Here is a 20,692-nt window from a genome sequence, read left to right as displayed (position 1 = left end):
CTCACATATTTTTGAATATGTATTTATCTGAGCACTTAAACACTTAGAGAAATTTATCTGAAATCATACTTTTTATTTAAATTTTTAAATTTAATTGTCTTTATTTTAGAGAGAGAGAAAGAGTGCATGTGTGATCTGGGGAGGGACAGGGGGAGAGAGAAAGAGAGAGAGAGAGAGAGAGAGAGAGAGAACCCCAAGCAGGCTCCGTGCTCAGCAGGGAGCCTGAGGCAGGGCTTGATGCCATGACTCTGAGGTCATGACCTGAGCTGAAATCAAGAGTCACACACTCAACTGACTGAGCCACCAAGGCTCCCCTGAAATCATGCTTACTTAAAATAGAGATTATTTGATTTTATTATTTTATTTTTTATGTATTATTTTAAAATTACTGTTATTTTTAAATTCCAGTGTAGTTAATATACAGTGCTATGTTACTTTCAGGTGTACAATGTAGTGACTCAATAATTCCATACATCACCCAGTGCTCATCACGAGAAGTGTACTCTTTAATCCCCACCATCTGTTTAACCCATCCCCTCACCCACCTCCCCTCTGGTAACCACCAGTTTGTTCTCTATAATTAAGAGTCTGTTTCTTGTTTTGTCTCTATTTCTTTCTTTTTTTTCTCTTTGCTCATTTGTTTTGTTTCTTAAACTCCACATATGAGTGAAATAATAGGGTATTTATCTTTTTTACCTAGCATTATGCTCTGTAGCTCCATTCATGTCATTAAAAATGGCAAGATTTCATTCTTTTCTATGGAAGAATAATATTCCACTGTGTGTGTGTACACACACACACACACACACACACACACATCACACCACACCTTTTTGTTTCATCTGTTGATGGTTAAGGGCTGCTTCCATAATATGGCTATTGTAAATAAATCTGTAGGAAACATAAGGGTGGATATATCCCTTTGAATTCATGTTAGTTGTTGTTGTTGTTGTTGTTGTTGTTGTTGTTGTTTTTAGGTAAATACCCAGTAGTGCAATTACTGGATGGTAGGGTAGTTCTATTTTTAACTTGTTGAGGACCCTCCATACTGTTTTCCACAGTGTTTGCACCAGTTTGCATTCCCACCAGTAATGTAAAAGACTTCCTTTTTCTCACATCCTTGCCAACACTTGTTTCTTGTGTTTTTTTTTAATTTTAGTCATTCTGACAGGTGTAAGATGATATTCCATTGTAATTTTGAATTGTATTCACCTGATGAGGAGTGATGTTGAACATCTTTTCATGTGTCTGTTGACCTTCTCTATATCTTCTTTTTTTAAAATTTTTTTAATGTTTTTTATGTTTATTTATTTTTGAAAGAGAGGACAGAGACAGAGTGTGAGTGGGCCAGGGGCAGAGAGAGAGGGAGACACAGAATCCAAAGTAGGCTCCAGGCTCCAAGCTGTCAGCACAGAGCCCAGTGCAGGGCTCAAACTCACAAACTACGAGATCATGACCTGAGCCAAAGTTAGACGCTCAACCAACTGAGCCATCCAGGTGCCCCTGTTGGCCTTCTCTATGTCTACGTTGGAGAAATGTCCTGTATTGAACTGATTTTCCCACAGAGCCTCCAGAAAGAATCAATCTGCCTCCATCTTGATTTCAAAGTGCTAGTCTCCAGAACCATGAGAGAAAAAATTTCCACTATTTTAAGCCACCCAGTTTGCAGTACTTTGTTAAAACAGCCTTGGAAACTAATACATTTCCATTTCTTTTCTCTTTTCATAAGAGAGAATATGCAGCAGAACGTTTTGAGCTCTGCTCTTTTCTATGGTTGCTACCAGTCACTGACTAAAAGCCTAGAGGAGAGTTTCCATTCACTGATTGATTAATTTGTTCATTCAGCAAATATTTAATGAACCCCTAAAATGTGCTAAGCTCTGTACTAGGTACTGGGAACATAACAGAAGATAAAACAAATGATTTCTCTTCTCTTATACAGCTTATCTTTTTTTTTAATTTTTAAAAAAATTTTAAATTATTTATTATTAAGAGACAGAGAGAGACAGAGAATGAGCATGGGAGGGGCAGAGAGAGGAGAAGACACAGAATCCAAAGCAGGCTCCAGGCTCGGAGCTGTCAGCACAGAGCCCAACGTGGGGCTCGAACTCACAGACTGCGAGATCATGACCTGAGCCGAAGTCAGACGCTTAACCGACTGAGCCACCCAGGCGCCCCTATACAGCTTATCTTTTTAACAGAAAATTTAAATTAATAACAACACTGTCTAAGGTCACAAAAATGTCCTAAGAAGATTACTTAAAATGGATCCACTAAACCAGTATTATAGACTGAATGTTTGTGACTCCCAAAATTCAAATGCTGAAGCCCTAACTCCTAGTGTGGCTGTATTGGAGATAGGGTCTCTACAGAACTAAATAAATTTAAATGAGGTCATAAGGTTGGGGCTATGATCCAATAGGATTAGTGTCTTTATGAGAAGAGAAGCCAGAGAGCTCTCTTCTCTTGCCCACCCTCTTTGAGAACACACCTAGGAAAGGCCATATGAGAACATGGCAAGAAGGTAGTTATCTATAAGCCAGAAAGAGAGCTCTCACCAAGAATGAACCCTGCCAGAACTTGATCTAGGACTTCTAACCTCCAGTACTGTGAGAAAATAAATGTCTGTTTTTTAACCTACCCAGCCTGTGTTTTTTGTTATGGCAGCCCAAGCAGTTAATACAAACAGGAACCAAATATCCATAGTAACTGGTGAGAAAGGGGTACCTCTTTATCCTTACAAAATTGTGAAATGAATTTGATTAAACTTACATTTAAAAAATTTTAGAATTTTTTAAGGTTTAGAATTGCCACCACATGCTAATTCTTAGAACAAATACAGAATGAACCAAGTACTAATTGTTTATGGGGGGAGACGGACATTTTTTTTCTTTTTGGACTTTCAGTACAGATAATTGAGTTCATTATTCTCTGTAGTTCCAGCAGAGTATCAACTTTTCTATGGGCAAGTCCCTGTGTAAATTTCCTATTGCTGTTGGAGCCATAAATTTAATGACTTAAAGCAACACAAATTTATTACTTTATAGTTCTGGAGGTCAGAAATTTGAAGTAGGTCACACGGGACGAAAACTAAGTCAGTAAGGCTGCTTTCCTTCTGGAGGCTCTAGGGAAGAATCTGTTTCTTGATTTTCCCACTGTTGAGAGGCTGCCCACATTTCTTGGCTCATGGACCTCTTCCATCTTCAAAGCCAGCAAATGCATCACTCTGACCTTCCATGCCCCCTGCCTTCCATCATTACATCATATTCTCTGGTTCATTTATCTCCCTTTGCCATCTTTTAAGTATCCTTATGATTACATTGGGCTCACCCAGATAATCTACGATAATATCCCTGTTTTTAAATAGTTAACTTAGTCATATCTACAAAGTTCCTTTTGCCATATAAGGTAACGTAATTATATGTTCCTAGGATGATAGTACATGGATGTCTTTAGAGGGGCATTAGTCTGTCTACTGAAGTCCCTATTCCTGTTTTATTTTATTATTTTATGACACTTCTTTATTCACCATTTTCTATTCCCATTCCAATTCTGTTTTCCCTCACCCCCATCCCCCAGGCACGCACTTTAACATAGTTAGTGTATCTTTGGTTATATATGTATCATTGAGTGATATACAGTGTTTGGAGGATACATGTATTTGTTTTTTAATTTACACATATCATCTTAGATACAGACTCAATTTGTTTCTTTTTTTCATTTAGCATAATTTTTAAAATTTCTTCTGGGTTATCTGTATTTTTTCCAGTGGATGTGTTTACTGATCTTTTATTTTTTAAGTGTACAATTTAGTAGTTTTTAGTATGTTTTTAATATGTTTAGTATGTGTTTTTTAGTATGCAGCAATCACCACTATTTGATTCTGGCATATTTTCATTATCCCAAAAGGAAACCTCAAACCCATTAGTAGTTACTCCCCATTTTTCCTTTCCCCAGCTCCTGGAAACTACTGATCTACTTTCTACCCTTGTGAAGCAGAAAAATCTGTAGAAATATCTGTCCATGCCATATAGGTACATCTGGTTCTGAGCTCCTGAATTCTGGATTCTGTCAAGAACTTGTTACCTCTGCATTGCTCTACTGATGGACTCATAGGGTGCCTCCAGCAAGTTCCCACCACAAGCAGTGTTGTCATGGACATGCCCCCATAAACCTGTACAACATCTTCTGTGCAGACACATCCAAGAGTGGGATTTCTGGGTTCTAGGAATGCACACACACCACTTCACTAATGAACAGATTGCTCTCTCAGGTGTCTATTTGACTTCAAACTCATAGCAGTGGCACACACGAGGATTTCCTGTTTTCTACTTTTTTACCAACTCTTGGTTTTATTCAAGAAATTTTGCCAATCTTTTTGGAGTATAGAAGTATCTTACTGTTTCGATTTGCACTTCTCTGATCATTAGAAAGGCTGAGCATCTCATCATAAGCTTACTAGTCTTTTAGCCTTCTCAATTAATAACTATGCATATTCAAATCATTTATCATTTTATTATTGTTCCATGCTTTTTCCATGTTGATCCACAGGAGTCCCTTATTTATTATTGATCTTCAAACATTGCAAATATCTTCTTGTGTGTGACCCATCTGTTCATTTATCTCTGATATCCTCTGTTGAACAGGAATCCTTAATTTAATGCAGTTGCATCCATCATTTTTTTACCCTATAATTTGTGCTTTTAGAGTCTTGTTTAAGAAATATTTTCTTGGGGAAACTGGGTTGCTCATTTGGTTGAGTGTCTGACTCTTGATTTTGGCCCAGGTCATGTTCCCAGGGTCGTGGGATTGAGCCCTGCATTGGATTCCATGCTGAGCGTGGAGTCTGCTTGGGATTCTCTCCCTCCCTCCACCCCTCTGCCCCACTCACACACTATCTCCCTTTCTCTAGAAATAAAGGAAAGGAAAGGAAAGGAAAGGAAAGGAAAGGAAAGGAAAGGAAAGGAAAGGAAAGGAAAGGGAAAGGGGAAGAGGAAAGGAAAAGGAAAAAGAAAAGGAAAAGGAAATGAAAATATTTTCCCACCTCAAGTTTCTCCAAAGAATTCTTTTATATTTTCTTCCATTAAGTTCTGTAGTCTTACCTTTCATATTTAGGTCTTTATTGTGTGTGATTTTCCTTTATATGTGATGTAAAATAAGGACTGGAGTTCACTTCATATTTAGTTATCCTAACTCATCTAACAATCTATGTTTTGTCTGCTACTGTAGCCCGCCTCCATGTACCAAGTAGCCCTATGAAGAGGCCACGTGGGGAGGACTGCCACTTCCCACCAACAGCCACATAAGTAAATTATGTTGGAAGCAGATAAGTTGGTCCCATTCAAGCCTCCAGATGACTACACACCCAGCTGGCATGTTAATTGCAACTTTGTGAAAGACCCTGAGCCAAAACCACCCAGCTAGGCTACTCCGGAATTCCAGACTTACAGAAACCATGTGAGACAATACATACTTACTACTGTTTTAAGCCACTAAGTTTTAGGATAATTTGTTACATAAGAAAGGATTAGTAACATAATTTTTGTCCTGAATAAAGAGGGAAAAGCGAGGCTCCTTGGTCTCTATCACATGGTATCCTATAGTTTCTATTTTATTACTCTCAGCAGAATCAAAATTCTAGCTTTTCAATTTTGTCATTCTCTGAAATAAGAATGGAAGATAATTAATAAAAGAGAAAGATGGAAAGAGAAATAAAGGTAGCTGGGAAAGGAACAAATATTTGAGGTCCCTCACAGTGTACATACTGTGTCCTTTATTATCTTATTTGGTCAAAAGAGCATTTGGTCAGCTGGCAAAAATGTGGTTCTTGCATTTTTATTATCTTGGACCTCCTACCACATAAAATCACTATTGGCCAAAGCAAAGAGGCCCAAGCACTGTTGGTTTTGACTTGACTAGAGGCAGAGGTCATAGAAAGAAATGAGGCAGAATTGGAAAATACTGTGAAGGAGATGTACATGTTCAGTGTAATTTTTTCTAATATTCTTTAAGGTCTGTTATCTCTGATATTCTGAGATCCTGGTTCTTTGTCTGGTACACTTCCATCTACCCTTCAAGACTTAGCTGAAATGTACAATTCCTTAAAAAGCTATCTCTAGATCTCATAGGCAGAATAAAATATTTTTTTAATCTATTCTTTCACAGCACTTTCTATATACCTCTGTTTTGGCATTCATATTAGAAAAAGGATATGGTAAACACTATCGATTGCCTACTTTTCCACCATTCTCCCTTTTTCCTTACTAACAAAACCCTGCTTTTGTTTAGAAGACACTGTCCCAAGTACTGTTCCCTTACTTGAGCTTGGTATAGAGGTGAGCACGTGACCCAGGTTCTCCACTGAGACATAAGGAGCAGTGTATTGGATGCTTCTGAGGAAAACCATTTTTCCTAGTAGAAAAGAGAGCAGATGTACAAAGAAAGTTTTTTTGTGTTCATCACCTTCCTTTCCACTTTAGATGTTATAGTGTGAGAACGTGATGTCTGGTACTATGGCAGCCATTTTGTGAACATGAGGAGAGATCTCTCTGATATGGTGTGGACAGTAAAGCAGAAGTATTAAAAGTGTTCCAATCCCGATGGCATCATTGAGCCACTGCATGGGCCCTGGAATTGCCAAACTCAATTTCCCTATAGGATATAAGTAAATTTTTGTATTGTTTAAGCTTCTATTATTCAGGCTCCTAGTTATTTGCAACAAGAAGCATCCAAATTGATAGAAGGAATGAAAATAGCATTTGTTAAACATTTGTAATATACTTTAATTTTTTGTTAACATGTTTTTCTCCTGAAATTGTTAGTGTAGGGACCTTTTCTTAATTTCTAGCAACTTCTACAGTGTCTGTAGAATGACTGCTTAAGAAGTATTATGCAATGAATAAATAAATTAGTAAGTAATTGAGTGGATAAATCTATAAACCAATGTTATGATGTTATTAGGAGGCATTGTAGAAAAATTGGTTAAGAACATAAACTCTGGCATTACATTTCTGGCTTTCCATCCTGGCTATGCCATTTACTAGCTATGTGATTTGGGCAAATAATTTAATCTCTATAAGGCTATAAAATGGGGGATAAACAACAATATATACCTAAGAGAACTGTTTGGAGTATATTATTAAATGCTCTATGTAAAGGGCTCAATAAATAATCTGGCATCTAGTAAACATTTTAACCATTATTATTGGAGGAAAACAGAGAAGAGCCAACAATGATTCCAAATTTTGGATTCTAAGCCTGTTGACTGGGAAAATGAAGATAAATCTGGCCCAAATTCAGTGTGGAAATGGAAAAGATGATGTTCATCTTCAAACATGTATAAAACAAAGCCTAAATATAGTTCAGGAGTGAAGATACTTTGGATATATTTATATAGAGAGAGTTACTCTGATCCTAATTTATATTGCAGTTACTCATCCTAAAAATCTATAATTACAGAATTGTACTTTTAAATGTAGTAATTTAAAGAGGAAGGTAACTTCCAGACTGCATCTACGATGAGTCAAAGGGGGAAATGATTTGTGAGATTTTGCCTAAGAACATGTTCTTAAGTAGTGATCTTCATAAACAAAATATCACAGAGAGAAAAGATTTCCTTAAATGGTATAAATGCATGCAGTGTCAGTGATGCAGTGTGGTTCAGTCTCTGAAATCCTTTGAATTCTCTTCCCAATGTTATGTTTCTCCACAGAAACAGAGGCAAGCTATGTCAGAAATATTTAGAGGTGAAATTCTGTGTATGAGTGTTCTAGGAACCACTTTTGATCCCCAATTAGCCAGAACCAGTAATAAAAATTAAGCATGGGTAGTAGTATTTTTTATGCAGGTTTTTTTTTTCCTTTGTTAAAATGAAAAAGAAGATCTCATTGAACTCAGATTAGGAAATAATCCTTCCCAAGCAAATTACTTACTGGATTTTCTTTTACCTTTAATTTCCATCACTTAAGAATGAGTAACAGTGTAAGCTATATAGAAAGTCAGTTCACATTCCAGATTCCACTTTTAGATAGGCATGAAGATTTCAAATTCTTTTCTTCAGTAAAGCAGCCCAGTCACTGGAAAAAAATAAATTGAAATATATCTGCCTGTATCAACTCACTACCAACTTATGGCCCATTCAGGGCCAAATCATTATGGAACATTCAAGATGCAGCCCTATAAATAACTCCTAGTTATATGGTGGAATTTATACTTCATTGAACATGATTCTGTCTCTGTATCAATAATAATATTGTAATTATTTCAAGATATCTTAATGCCTTGGATTTTCTAAAAAGGATTAAAGATCTTTGTGATTTAGGACCTCAGAACATTTTATGGATGCCAAATTCTTTTCCGTTTCTTCATCCCTGTCTTCCTTTTAGTCAGCACTGCATATCTGAAATGTTAAAATAGATTCTCTGTTGGCCTAGCTTCCCCTGGGTTTTTTTTTTTTTTCCTTTCATGTACCCTTCATGCCATAGCCAGATTAATTTTCCTAAAACACTGTTAGATAGAGCAAGGCTAAAGTCCTTACCTAGTGCCTGATATCCTCAAGTCTGATGTTGTCTCTTATAGTTTGTTTTCCACTCCGTACGTTCCATCTCTTTGTCAGTCTCCTCACGTACCTCAGTCTACCTTGCATGTATTACTCATACTCCTGAATTTATCCAAAGGTCATCCTATTCTCTTTCAAGTTCATCTCACCTATGTGAATTGCTTTTGATCCAACTCAAACTGCTAAATAAGATGTTGGGTGTGATTTTTCCTGTTGTTCTTAAATTATACCAAAGGCCCAAAGCTGAGAACATTAAGTGTGAAGTAGCCCACCTCTGAGTTTCATAAGCCCCTATTAAGCTAGCCACCTCCCTGAAGGGCTTGCTAAAGAAGCCAGAACCAGGCCTGCTATAATCACCTCTTCACACTGAGTTGACAGAAGAATAGGACTGAGAGGGAGAGAGTTGGCCTGCATTTGAAGGAGCACAGTGCTCTTGACCAACGTTTTAATGCCAACATTAATACATTTCACCTACTGGGAAGTATGGGATCTGGCCAAGATTCTTTAAGGGAATTGCTAACCATGAATAAAGGAGAAGGTGAGAGAGCGGTTATTGGGAAAAAAGAAGTTATTTATTTACACCCCCAATGAATTGAGGCTTCTAAAAATCCAAGTTCATATACAAAAAAGGAACTTACTGGCTTAATCTTTCAGCAGTTATTTATTGATTGCTTCTTATGTGCCAGGCACTATTCCAGGCACAGAGGATACAGCTTTGAAAAATATTAAGCAAGGTCCCTGCTCTCCAGGAACTTGTAAGGGTCTAGGAGCAGCGCTCTGTGCACTGGCTCTAAGCGCAATGCTAAATTCAATGTCATCAGAAGTTGTTTTCTGTATTTTTCAGATTTTTTTCCTTTTGTATAAGCCTAATCAATGGGCAGCCTCTTTTGTCTTGAAGGCAATGTGATCACCAGTATAGCATTTCTAATAGGAAGAGAATCTGATTTTCGTAGTCATTCTAGCAGAATGTCAGACTGTCTCAATGACCTGGCTTAGGTTAGGTGCACATCTTTGAACCTTACTGGTAACGTCTCAGTTATTGGTGAGGTCATCATATTTGTGCAAGTTGGTCACTACAGAGAGGACAAGCAGAGGTTTAAATCCAGTGTGGAGAACACTTACCAAACCTCTGCCCAGTGCACAACTATGTCTGCAGGAGAGGGGGCCTTTTTCTAACTCACACTGAGACACTAGCGTGGTCTTGACCATGTGCTTACCCTGGAACAAATGTCAGATAGGGTATTCTCCACATAAACCAAATGGTCTGGTGGGGGAAAGACCATTGGGATGCCATTGCCATAAGACAGAGGGATGCTGGGCAGGCAAAAACAACAGCTATATAGTTTGTTCCTTTAAAACATAGCAAAGCAAGGTGGTAGAGTGGAAAATACTTAGACTTGGCATTGGAAGGACTGAGTTCTAGGGGGCGCCTGGGTGGCTCAGTCAGTTAAGGGGCACCTGGGTGGCTCAGTCAGTTAAGTGTCTGACTTCGGCTCAGGTCATGATCTCACAGTTTGTGGGTTCGAGCCCCACATCAGGCTCTGTGCGACAGCTCAGAGCCTGGAGCCTGCTTCAGATTCTGTGTCTCCCTCTTTCTCTGCCCCTCCCCTGCTTGTATTCTCTCTCTCTCAAAAATAAGTAAACATTAAAAAAATTTTTTTAAAAAAGAAGGACTGGGTTCTAATCCTGGTTCTGGCAGCCATGACACATTGGACAAATCATTTAAACAGTTCCCACAAAGTTGGTTTCCTTTTTTATGGAGAGAATTATTGTTCTGCCTCCCACAGACTCATTGAAAGGGAAAAAATAGAATAATGTATGAGACTATGGTTTGGAGACTCTTAAGTTTCTTACACTTAGAAAGCATTTTTTTAAAATTACTGTTGTTGTTGTTGTTGTTGTTGTTATTTATTATATCCTTGCCCAGTGCCCTTACACATTTTAGGTGTCCAGTATGTGTTTTTTAAATGGCTGATCCATGGTATGGAAACTCATATTACTCTGGATTCTTTTCCAAAATGTTATACAAGCAAAATCTTTTGGCAAAATGTTTATTCAACATTAAATTCAACAATTCCACAATTCCAGGAACATATGAAGCAAGCTGTCTTTTTATCTCATTATTCAGGTCATAATTTAAATATTGCTTCCTCAGATAAAACTTCATGGACCATGCTCAGCTGCCCAGTCAGGGCAGGGCCTTCAATGTGTTTCACAACACTGAACACAATGTAGTCCAACAGTTACTTGTGAAACTCTTTGTTTAAGGTCTGTCTTCCTCAACTTGCTGTGAACTCCATTGTATAGGCACCATAGCTGTATTGTTTGCTGTTGCATCCCAGTGAACATGGTACATGGTAGGAAATTAAGAAATACTAGTTTAATGAATGAGTAAATTTGTGGGATTAAGTGGTAACAAGGTCAAGTGGAGTAGGAAACATACATCTAATTCCCCCTTTCTGTTTTCCTAATGTCTTTTTCTAAGCCCTCCAGTGACCAGATCCTCATGACTTCTGGAACTTCTACTAAGTAGAGAAAGACGAGGTAGTTGACAAAACATGTCCATTTAAAGACATAATTGATGACTATTTAAAATAAAATCCATTCACTCTGACCTATGTAAGCTACATATCAAAATACAGAGCAAATATATTATAGCAATTTCAAGGCCCTGGTAATCATGAATTTATTCTAGAATAATAGTTCTAAACTTTACACCCATGTAAATCCTGGTATGTAGTGATATTTTTATCTGCCTCAAAACCATGATAGAGCTAGGCAGTCTATTCCTGGAAGTGTATACATTACTCCCAGCCAGAAATTTGATTAGAATGGTTTAGAACAGAAAAGGAGACTTTAGAGACAAATTATTCCTTCTTCTTACCCCCTTCCACCCTGAATTTCATTTACATAATGTAGCTCTTAGTACAAATGAAATGAGTCAGCATTAGGGAAGAAAAATTGGAATATGACTTCCACACCAAAGGTAATTATTTTTATTTCGTCAGCTTCAGTGATAAGTGATCTGCTAAGTAATAGAAATTTTTAAAAATAGAAATCATTGTCCAGTTAGGTTACAAATATCTGTTGTGTGCAAGATTTTAGGTTTTTTTAATTGTGGCAAAATATGCATAACATAAAATTTACCACCTTAACATTTTAAGTGTACAGCTCAGTAGTGTTAAATACATTCACACTGTTGTGCAACCAATCTCCAAACTCTTTTCATCTTACAAAATTGAAATCCTATATCCATTAAACAATAACTCCCTTTACCCCACTCCCTTTATTCCCTAGCAACAATCATTCTATTTTCTGTATGAACTTGACTACGTACCTCACTGAGTTTCCAGAATCATACAGTATTTGTCTTTTTGTGACAAGTGCCCCCACCACCCCACTCCCAGTACAGGCCATGCTTATTACTGAAGGGGCTTAGAGTGGAAGACCCTGCTCTTTCATTCTGGTCCCACTCCAACAACCTGGAATGGAGGTGGGAGCCACAATCTTGTTCTGAGATCCTCTGCATCACCCTCCTCTTTTCAAAATTTAATTCCCTTTGAGGGCTGGGTTGGGGTGTAGGCAAAGCAGAGGCCTTTTTACATAGTTGACCTTCCACCTTGTGGTGGGAAGTCTTCTCTCTTCCTACATTGGCATGGTGCATGGTTATCCTGGGGCCATTTTTAGCACCAGGATGATCTTCCAAGGATCCTTAGAGAGGAACACATAGCTCCTCTTGGTCCTTCCAGCTCTTTCTGTCTTCAGACCCTCTATAGGAGGGATGACTTTTACTTGCCCATTGGGCTCAAGGCAATTCCCAGTTCCTGTCCCCCCTTTACCCCAACCTCTGAGCTGCTTCTTATGGAACCAGTGATGATGATGACCCCCCCCCCCCCAAAACACACACACACACAAAGGCTGAGCGGGACTGCAGTGAGGTATCTCTGTCATTTTTTCAGGCATACCTCATTGCTGATCCTTCTCATACACTGGCCTAATCTGCTCCAGAAACCTCCAAATATGGTGTAGTCACTGGTCTCTACATTCACATATACCCAAAACTCAAGGGGAGCAAGAGAGGGATACTTATCAGGACCTCCAAGTAACTCTCCTGATATCCTGCTACAGTGATAGTATCAGGAGAATTCTTCAGGTCCCCAGCTGGTAAGTAAGGAACTAGTACTCCTTTCTTGCCTGCCTTTGAAGCCTCCCCCAACTTCCCTCCCCATACTTCCCTCCACCCCCTGCTTCGAGTTCCCCCACCTATTCTGGGGATGGGAAGTGGGGGAACTCAAGGCAGGTGGTGGAGGGAAGTATGGGGAGGGAAGAATGTAACATCTCCCCTAGAATTTCCAACCAATCATCTGTCTCTTTTTTTTTTCTTTCTCTGCCTTCTCCTTCTCCTTCTTCCTCTTCTCCACCTCCTTCTTCCTCTTCCTCTTCCTCTCCTTCTCCCCTCCTCACCCATCTCTCCCTCCTCCCGCTTGCCCCCTCCCCCTTGCCCTCTCTTTCCTCTCCTCTTCCTCTTTCTCTTCTTCTTCTCCTCCTCCTCCTCCTCCTTCTTTTTTTCCTCCTCCTCCTCCCTCATTTTCCTCTTCCTCTTCTTCCTCCTCCCCCCCCCCCCCTCCCCCCCCCCCCCCCCCCCCCCCCCGCTCCTCTCCCAGACCTGAGACTCCAGATGTGAGGCTGGATCCCACAACTCTGAGATCATGACCTGAGCCAAAATCAAGATTCAGACACTGAACCGAGTCACTGAGGTGCCCTGATTTTTTTTTTTTTTTTTTTTTTTTTTTTTTTATAAAGTGGCTGAGGGAGGTAGGGGGAGCAGGCTGGGAGTTAGAGTTCAGGGTGCAGGGCCTGTTAGGTTACCCCTTTATAACCCCTAGTGGCTTTTGTGGCAGAAACTTCCAGTTGCCCGTGCAATAGCATTCTCCCTTCTTTTTTGAAAAGAAAGAAAGATCCTATATTATTGGAGATGGCCAAGTGCCCAGCTAAAAGAACTACATTTCCCAGGCTCCACTGCAGATGAGGAAGGCTCAAAATATATACGCAGAAGTTGTGCAGCTTTAGTAAAAACCTGATAAAGAGACGTGATTTGGTTTGGAGGTGTGAGCTTTGCTATCTTCCCGTTTGTCCTTCTTCCTTCCTGGAACATAGATATAATGGCTGGAGCTCCAGCTATCAAGGGTAGAAGCCACACACCAACGCTGGAAAACCCACCCTCAATGAACAACTGTGCAGAATAAATCAGATAGCCAAAGCAATGTGACTAATATATGACCATAGGACCTGGCACAGAGTAGATATTTAATGAATGGTCCCTGGTGTTAACTGATAAACCTGGGGGAGACCTCAGGAGAGTTGTTATGGCTTTTGACCTGTCCCTTCTTCTCCAGGTTTTTATCAGTCATTGGAAGGGAAAGGGAACTCTGAATCAAATCAAGTTTTGCAACTAGCTTCGTGAATGACTTTGAGAATGTCTGGCAATGTTCAGTGCTTCCTTTTCGTTGTTGGCAAAATGAAAAAGAAAACAAAAAATCCTACCACAAAGCATGAGCATTATCCTGGAATTGCATTTATCTTAATATATTGTCACCCTCTATTGTTGACATGTGATGCTAATTTTCCATTTATGGTAATGACAGAATTTCTCTTTCAGATAATTTCTCTTTCAAATAATTTCTCTTTCAAATACTTAATTGAAGTATTAGTGAGTGAAAAACTGTGCAAAAGACTTGAACACATACTTTACAATAAAGGATATCCAGGTGGCCAATAAGTGTAAGAAAAAATGTTAAACATTGTTAATCATCATGGAAATATACTCCTTGAAAGATCTACTACATATAAGTTAGAATGATGCAGCATAATCTTTTTGAAAACTAACAATATCAAGTGTTGGTGAGGATATGGAGCAAGTCACATACTATTTGGAGAAATGGAAATCGGTAAAAACACTTTGGAAAAAGTATGACATTATCGACCAAAAGTGAACAGATGCATTCTCCATGACACAGAAATTCTAGTCTTAGGTATATACCCAATTTAGGCATGTGTACACAAAAAGACATGTACAAGAATGTTCAGAGTAGTGTTTTTCATAATCACTCCCAAAATGGAAGCAATATAAATATCTATTCAATAATACCGTGGGTAAACTGGTATAGTTATACAATCGGATACTATGGAAGAATGAAGATAAATGAACTACAGTTACACTCTGCAACTTGGTTGAATCTTCCAAACATAATGTTGATCCAAAGAGACCAGATGCCAAAGAATATGTACTGCAAGATTTCATTTATGTAATGTCCAAAAACAAACATAACTGTGGTGCCTGGCTGCCTGTCAGTAGAACATGCAACTCTTCATCTTGGGATTGTGAATTTGAGCCCCATGTTGGGCAGAGAGATAACTTTAAAAAATGAACATAAAAAAGTTATAGATGTTAAGAAGGCCATTAGCTCTGGAAAGGAGAGGTAATAATAATTGATATGGATTCCTGGCAACTGACAATGTTCTCTTTCTTGACTGAGTACTGGTTACATCATGTTTTGTGTACTTTTGCACGTGTATGTTCATTTCCAATAAAAAGATTTAAAATGAAGAGAATTGGCATAAAGAAAAATATTTCTAACTAAGGTAGTATATGGGAATGACAAAATTCACAAAGGCTGTATATGAATAAATTATGTTTGAGAATTAAGGGATTGGATGTTCATGTACCTTTTGATTTGAAGACTCAGTGAAGTACTGAATTGGTTGATTTCTGCCGGGTTGACACAGGCAGAAACTATTGTAAAGCTGGTGAATGAAGACAGAGAGAGAGAGAAGGGGAGATAATACTGAGGAGTAGCTAAAAACATGGGCTTTGTAGTTAAAATGCTTGGTTCGAATTCTTTGTGTGTGTGTGTATGTGTGTGTGTGTGTGTGCACTTTTTGCCGAATGTGGGATTTGAACTCATAACCTCATGATCAAGAGTTGCATGCCCTCCAACTGAGCCAGTCAGGCACCCCTAGTTTGGAATTCTTGCATCACCACCTGTTGGATCTGTGACCTTAGGCAAATTACTGGACCTCTCTCTACTCAATTTCCACATCTTTAAAATGTGAATAATGATGGCACCCATTTCCACACCTCTCTCCTAGCTTCTGATGATGGCTGGCAATCCTTTGCCTTCCTTGGCTTATAGATGCATCACTCAAATCTCTGGCTTCTTCTCTACTTGGTGGTCTTCCTCTGTGTGCCTGTTTTCTCTTTTCATATGGGCACTAGTCATATTGGATTAAGGCCCCACCCTAGTGACCTCATCCTAATTGATTATATCTGCAAAGACCCTATTTCCAAATAAAGTTACATCACTGTATCTTGGGTTAGTACTTCAACATATCTTTTTGGGTGACACAACACATAACATGTAGAAAAATAGAAAAAATAATATAATAAATACCCATATGACTACACCTAGATTCAGTAAATGTTAATATTTTGCCACTTTTTCTTCAGATATCCTCTAAGATTAAAGTTATTCTCCTGCTGGTTCCTCAAAAAATTAAAAATAGAACTACCCTACAACCCAGCAACTGCACTACTAGGTATTTATCCAAGGGATACAGGTATGCTGTTTCAAAGGGACACATGCACCCCAATGTTCATAACAGTGCTATCAACAATAGTCAACGTATGGAAAGAGCCCAAATGTCCATCGATAGATGAATGGATAAAGAAGATGTGGTGTGTATATATACACATATATATATACATATATATATGTGTATATATACACACACACACACACACACACATATATATATATATATATATATATATATATATATATATATATATATACATACGTACATATACAATGGAGTATTACTCAGCCATCAAAAAGAATGAAATCTTGCCATTTGCAACTATGTGGATAGAACTAGAGGGTATTATGTTAAGTGAAATTCATCTGTCAGAGAAAGACAAATACCACATGAGTTTACTCATATGAGGACTTTAAGATACAAAACAGATGAACATAAGGGAAAGGAAGCATAAATAATATAAAAACAGGGAGAGGGACAAAACAGAAGAGACTCCTAAATATGGAGAACAAACTGAGGGTTGCTGGAGGGGTTGTGGGAGGGGGGATGGGCTAAATGGGTAAGGGGCATTAAGGAAAATACTCCTGAAATCATTGTTGCACTATATGCTAATTAACTTGAATGTAAATTTTAAAAATAAATTTAAAAACTAAAAATAAAGTTATTCTCCTGCCTAAGCACACTACCATTATTGTGCCACTAAAATTAACAATAATTCCCTAACATCAACTAATGAACAGTTCCAGTAGATTGCATTATTGTTCAAAATTATTCACTTTTCTGTTCCCTGTGGGAAGATAATACATCCCTGCCCTGCAATCTTTGCACTTGACTCCGTTGTTATGCTGCTTTAGCAAACATAATGTGAGCAGCAAGATGTTCCTCTATGGTGCAAAAGCCTTTTGAATCATTGACTGAGTTTTGGAATAAGAAGACACGTAAATCAGAACATCTGCCTGGAGCACAGCAGTAGCCAAGCCAGAAACCTATGAGTGACTTGAGCAAGAAATAAATGTTTGTTTGTAAACCACTGAAATCTAGAGCTGTTTTTAACTGCATGTTTTCCCAGTGGATTTAGAACTACCTTTAATATTTTTGGGGCCAGTATACATTCCAGATTTTCACATTGTATTTTGTTTTTATGTTTCTTAAATCTGTTTCATTCTGAAACAGTGTCCTACCTTTTCCCATCCTTCCTTCCTTTCATTTTTTCTTTTTTTATTCTTCATGAAACTTACATTTTTAAGAAGTCAGGTCAGTAATCTTATATAAGATTCTACATTGTGAGTTTGTCTATTTCCTCCTGGTGTGTTTTAACCTGTTCCTCTAAGTGCTTCCTGATCTTGGTTGCAAATTAACATCACCTTGGAATATTATTATACCAGTGTGTCTGTACATCCATACCACAAATGCTAGCCATCATGTTCTCTAATGCTCACACAATAACTTTAGAGGGTAGCAAGGGAAGAATTGGTGTCTTCTCTTAACAAAGGGGAAATCTGAGAAAAAAAGTAACTTATGTTAGGTCACATAGTCCATCTGTGGCAGAGCCAGGGCATAAATTCATGACATTCACATCCTTCCTTTCTTCATGTTGCCTTCAAACAGTTTGAGAGATTTAGATACAGATGTAGATATATGTTTCTATCTACTCCTGGATGGATATACAAGTAACTAGCAACAGCCATTGTCTGAAGTATAGAGTTAGGAGTCAGTGAGAGACTTCATCATATATTCTTTTATATTACTTGAAAATTTTTCTTGAGGATAAAAAAATAAGTACTGAATTCAAAAGAGCTTTATAAATCATAAAGCATCATAAAAAAATATTAGGGTTTAATGTTACTATTATCTACCAGCAAAAAGAAATTAAAGGTTGGGTCTTCGTGCAAAAGTTGAGTAAATTAATTTAGTAGGCCCATGTGTCAGAATAAAAGCCTATTTTTCTTTTTAAAATCACCCTTTGGAATATTTGATGACATTGGAAAATGCTCAAGGTTTAAGTGGAAAATACAAAAATCGCATAGGTGTATGATTACAATTTTGTGTGTTCCCTGTGTACAAATACAAATACAAAGAAAAGTGACTGGAAGAAACCATTCACAATGCTTTGAAGGGAGAGGGGAAATAGGAAGTATTTTCTTATATTTTCCGGTATATCCCACATTTTCTGCAAGTTAATAAATGCTATTTAGAAAGAAAAAAAATCACAACTAAACCTTCAAACTTGGTCAGAAAGAAAATTTTTACAAAATCTCACTTCGTGAGAGTGACTTGCTGCATGACAGAGGAGAAAAATCTGACAACCGTGTACCGTACGAAAGGTACAACCGAACGCTTCTTACACGCCCGGAAGTGGATTAAGAACTACAAGGAGAGGCGAGAGAGATGAGGACCTCCACTACAGCTAGAGCGGCCACTAAGAGACACAGGAACTTCCGGGGCGAGGCTTTCTTGGTCCTTCACCTTCCGCGGGGCGAATGTGGTCCGCATGCAATGTGAAAGTTCGCGACTGCTGGGCCGTCACTTCCGTTACTCTGAGACGGTGCTTGAAATTGGGGGCGGCCATGGCAAAGAGCAAGTTCGAGTACGTGCGGAACTTCGAGGCTGACGACACCTGCCTGGCCCACTGTTGGGTGGTGGTGCGGCTGGACGGCAGGAATTTCCATCGGTGAGCGAGTTTGGTTTGAGGCAGCAAGGTGCCCAAGGGCTTCCGGGGAATGGAACGCCAATTGTGGCGGCAGCTCTTGGTTACCGGGTAACGTGACAGCCAATGAGCGCGCGGCATTGAGCCTCACTGTACGCGCTAGCTACCAGGTGCTTGAAGGCGTGGTCTGAGTAGTTAAACTGAGGCCGAGTGCTTTTGTGAGGAGCAGCTGGCCTGCGGCGCCCTCGAGCTGAGACCTGTTAGCAAGTCCCTGGTGGAAAAAGTCAGTCCCCGGTGCAGCATTTCAGCTCTTCAGCCAGTTGCCCGGCTATTTAGTTAGTTATATTTGAAGGCAGACTGTTTAGAGACCTTTTTAGGTCTTGCTGTGGGCAATACTTTATATGTTCTTTGATTATCAGTAACTAGCCATACGCGGGAGGAAAAATAAAAAAGAAATGTAACAGAAAGATGGGAATGTAATTCTTAAAAGTATTATTTTAATAATGGTTCTTATCACTTGTTGAGCATTTCCAAGGAGCCAGGCATACTATATTTGTTACCTCCCTCTAACCTTCACAACAGTCCTGTGAAGTAAGTATACTTTATCTCCGTTTCGCAGAACAGGGAATGGAGACTTAGCAATTATGCCCCTTTTTCTCGGTCAGGGCGAGAACAAAGTAGACTTCTTAAATAAGTCAGGTTGTAAGCTCTCTTCCATTCATGCCCTTTTCCCTCTATAAAGGTTTGCTGAGAAGCACAACTTTGCAAAACCTAATGACAGCCGTGCTCTCCACCTGATGACCAAATGTGCCCAGACTGTAATGACAGAACTGGAGGATATTGTGATTGCATATGGACAGAGTGATGAGTACAGCTTTGTGTTCAAGCGGAAAAGCAATTGGTTTAAAAGAAGAGCCAGGTAATTCCATGTCCTAGCTCCTTGAGAATATTTCCTGTCAGCATTTGGTTTTTGCTTTTTTTAATTGGTGCCTTACAGACTGCAGATGGAATATTCCAACTGCAGAATGTATATTTCCTGTTTAGACTGTTGTACTTTTATCTTTTTTTTTTTATTTTTATTTTTTTAACGTTTATTTATTTTTGAGACAGAGAGAGTCAGAGCATGAACGGGGGAGGGTCAAAGAGAGAGGGAGACACAGAATCCGAAGCAGGCTCCAGGCTCTGAGCCATCAACCCAGAGCCCGACGCAGGGCTTGAACTCACAGACGGTGAGATCATAACCTGAGCTGAAGTCGGCCGCTTAACCGACTGAGCCACCCAGGCGCCCCTGTACTTTTATCTTTTATGTGAGCATTACATAAGCCTCTTTATCTGATTCTTTCTGCTTCATTCCTCATCACCTTAGCTTCTACATAGATCTGGCACTGAACATTAAGACTAGAAACAGACACCGTTAGAATATAATAATATTAATAATTCCTAGGTTGGCTTTAGCCAAGAACAGCCTATATGTGCTTTACAATATTGCTTAAAATTTTAATTAAGAAGGATCTCAAAATAGACAAATTTGATATTTCATTTGGCAATATATCGAAACTCTCACAGAAAACAAAGCATATATGAATTGCCTTTTTAAAAACAATGGTTCTCTTCCTTCCAAGGCTAAAAAAAAACACACACACAAAAACCCTCTTGAACCATAAATTCACATAACATCCTACATACAAAAATTCAGTATTAGTAAGTTACTTATTGGACTGGAAAGAGAGGCGGGCTGCTTAGTTTTTCTTGGCCCAGCACATTTTATCTCTTGGCTTGCTGGACACTTTGTATAATCACTCTGTTGCACACACAGGCTCTATCATGGTTTTGAATTAATATCATGTATTTTCTTTTTTCTTGCTCCACCCAATGTGCCTTACTTCTGCAAG

At 38.7% G+C, this 20,692-nt stretch overlaps 1 protein-coding gene across 10 annotated transcripts in view; it reads left to right on the top strand.

Annotated features, from left to right (window-relative positions):
* Positions 1–20,692, top strand: part of THG1L (tRNA-histidine guanylyltransferase 1 like) — a 29,542-nt gene that overhangs the window by 3,840 nt on the left and 5,010 nt on the right. For 2 of the 10 annotated variants that reach the window (XM_042948294.1, XM_042948291.1), the window contains 2 exons: positions 5,230–5,457; positions 19,543–19,719. In XM_042948294.1, coding sequence (XP_042804228.1) covers positions 5,456–5,457; positions 19,543–19,719 — 179 coding nt within the window. In that variant the 5' untranslated portion in view covers positions 5,230–5,455. The other 8 variants (XM_042948286.1, XM_042948316.1, XM_042948304.1 and 5 more) reach the window with 8 other exon arrangements.

Source organism: Panthera leo, chromosome A1 (assembly GCF_018350215.1).
Source record: "Panthera leo isolate Ple1 chromosome A1, P.leo_Ple1_pat1.1, whole genome shotgun sequence".
NCBI lineage: Eukaryota > Metazoa > Chordata > Mammalia > Carnivora > Felidae > Panthera > Panthera leo.
This window is presented reverse-complemented; position numbering and strand designations above follow the sequence as displayed.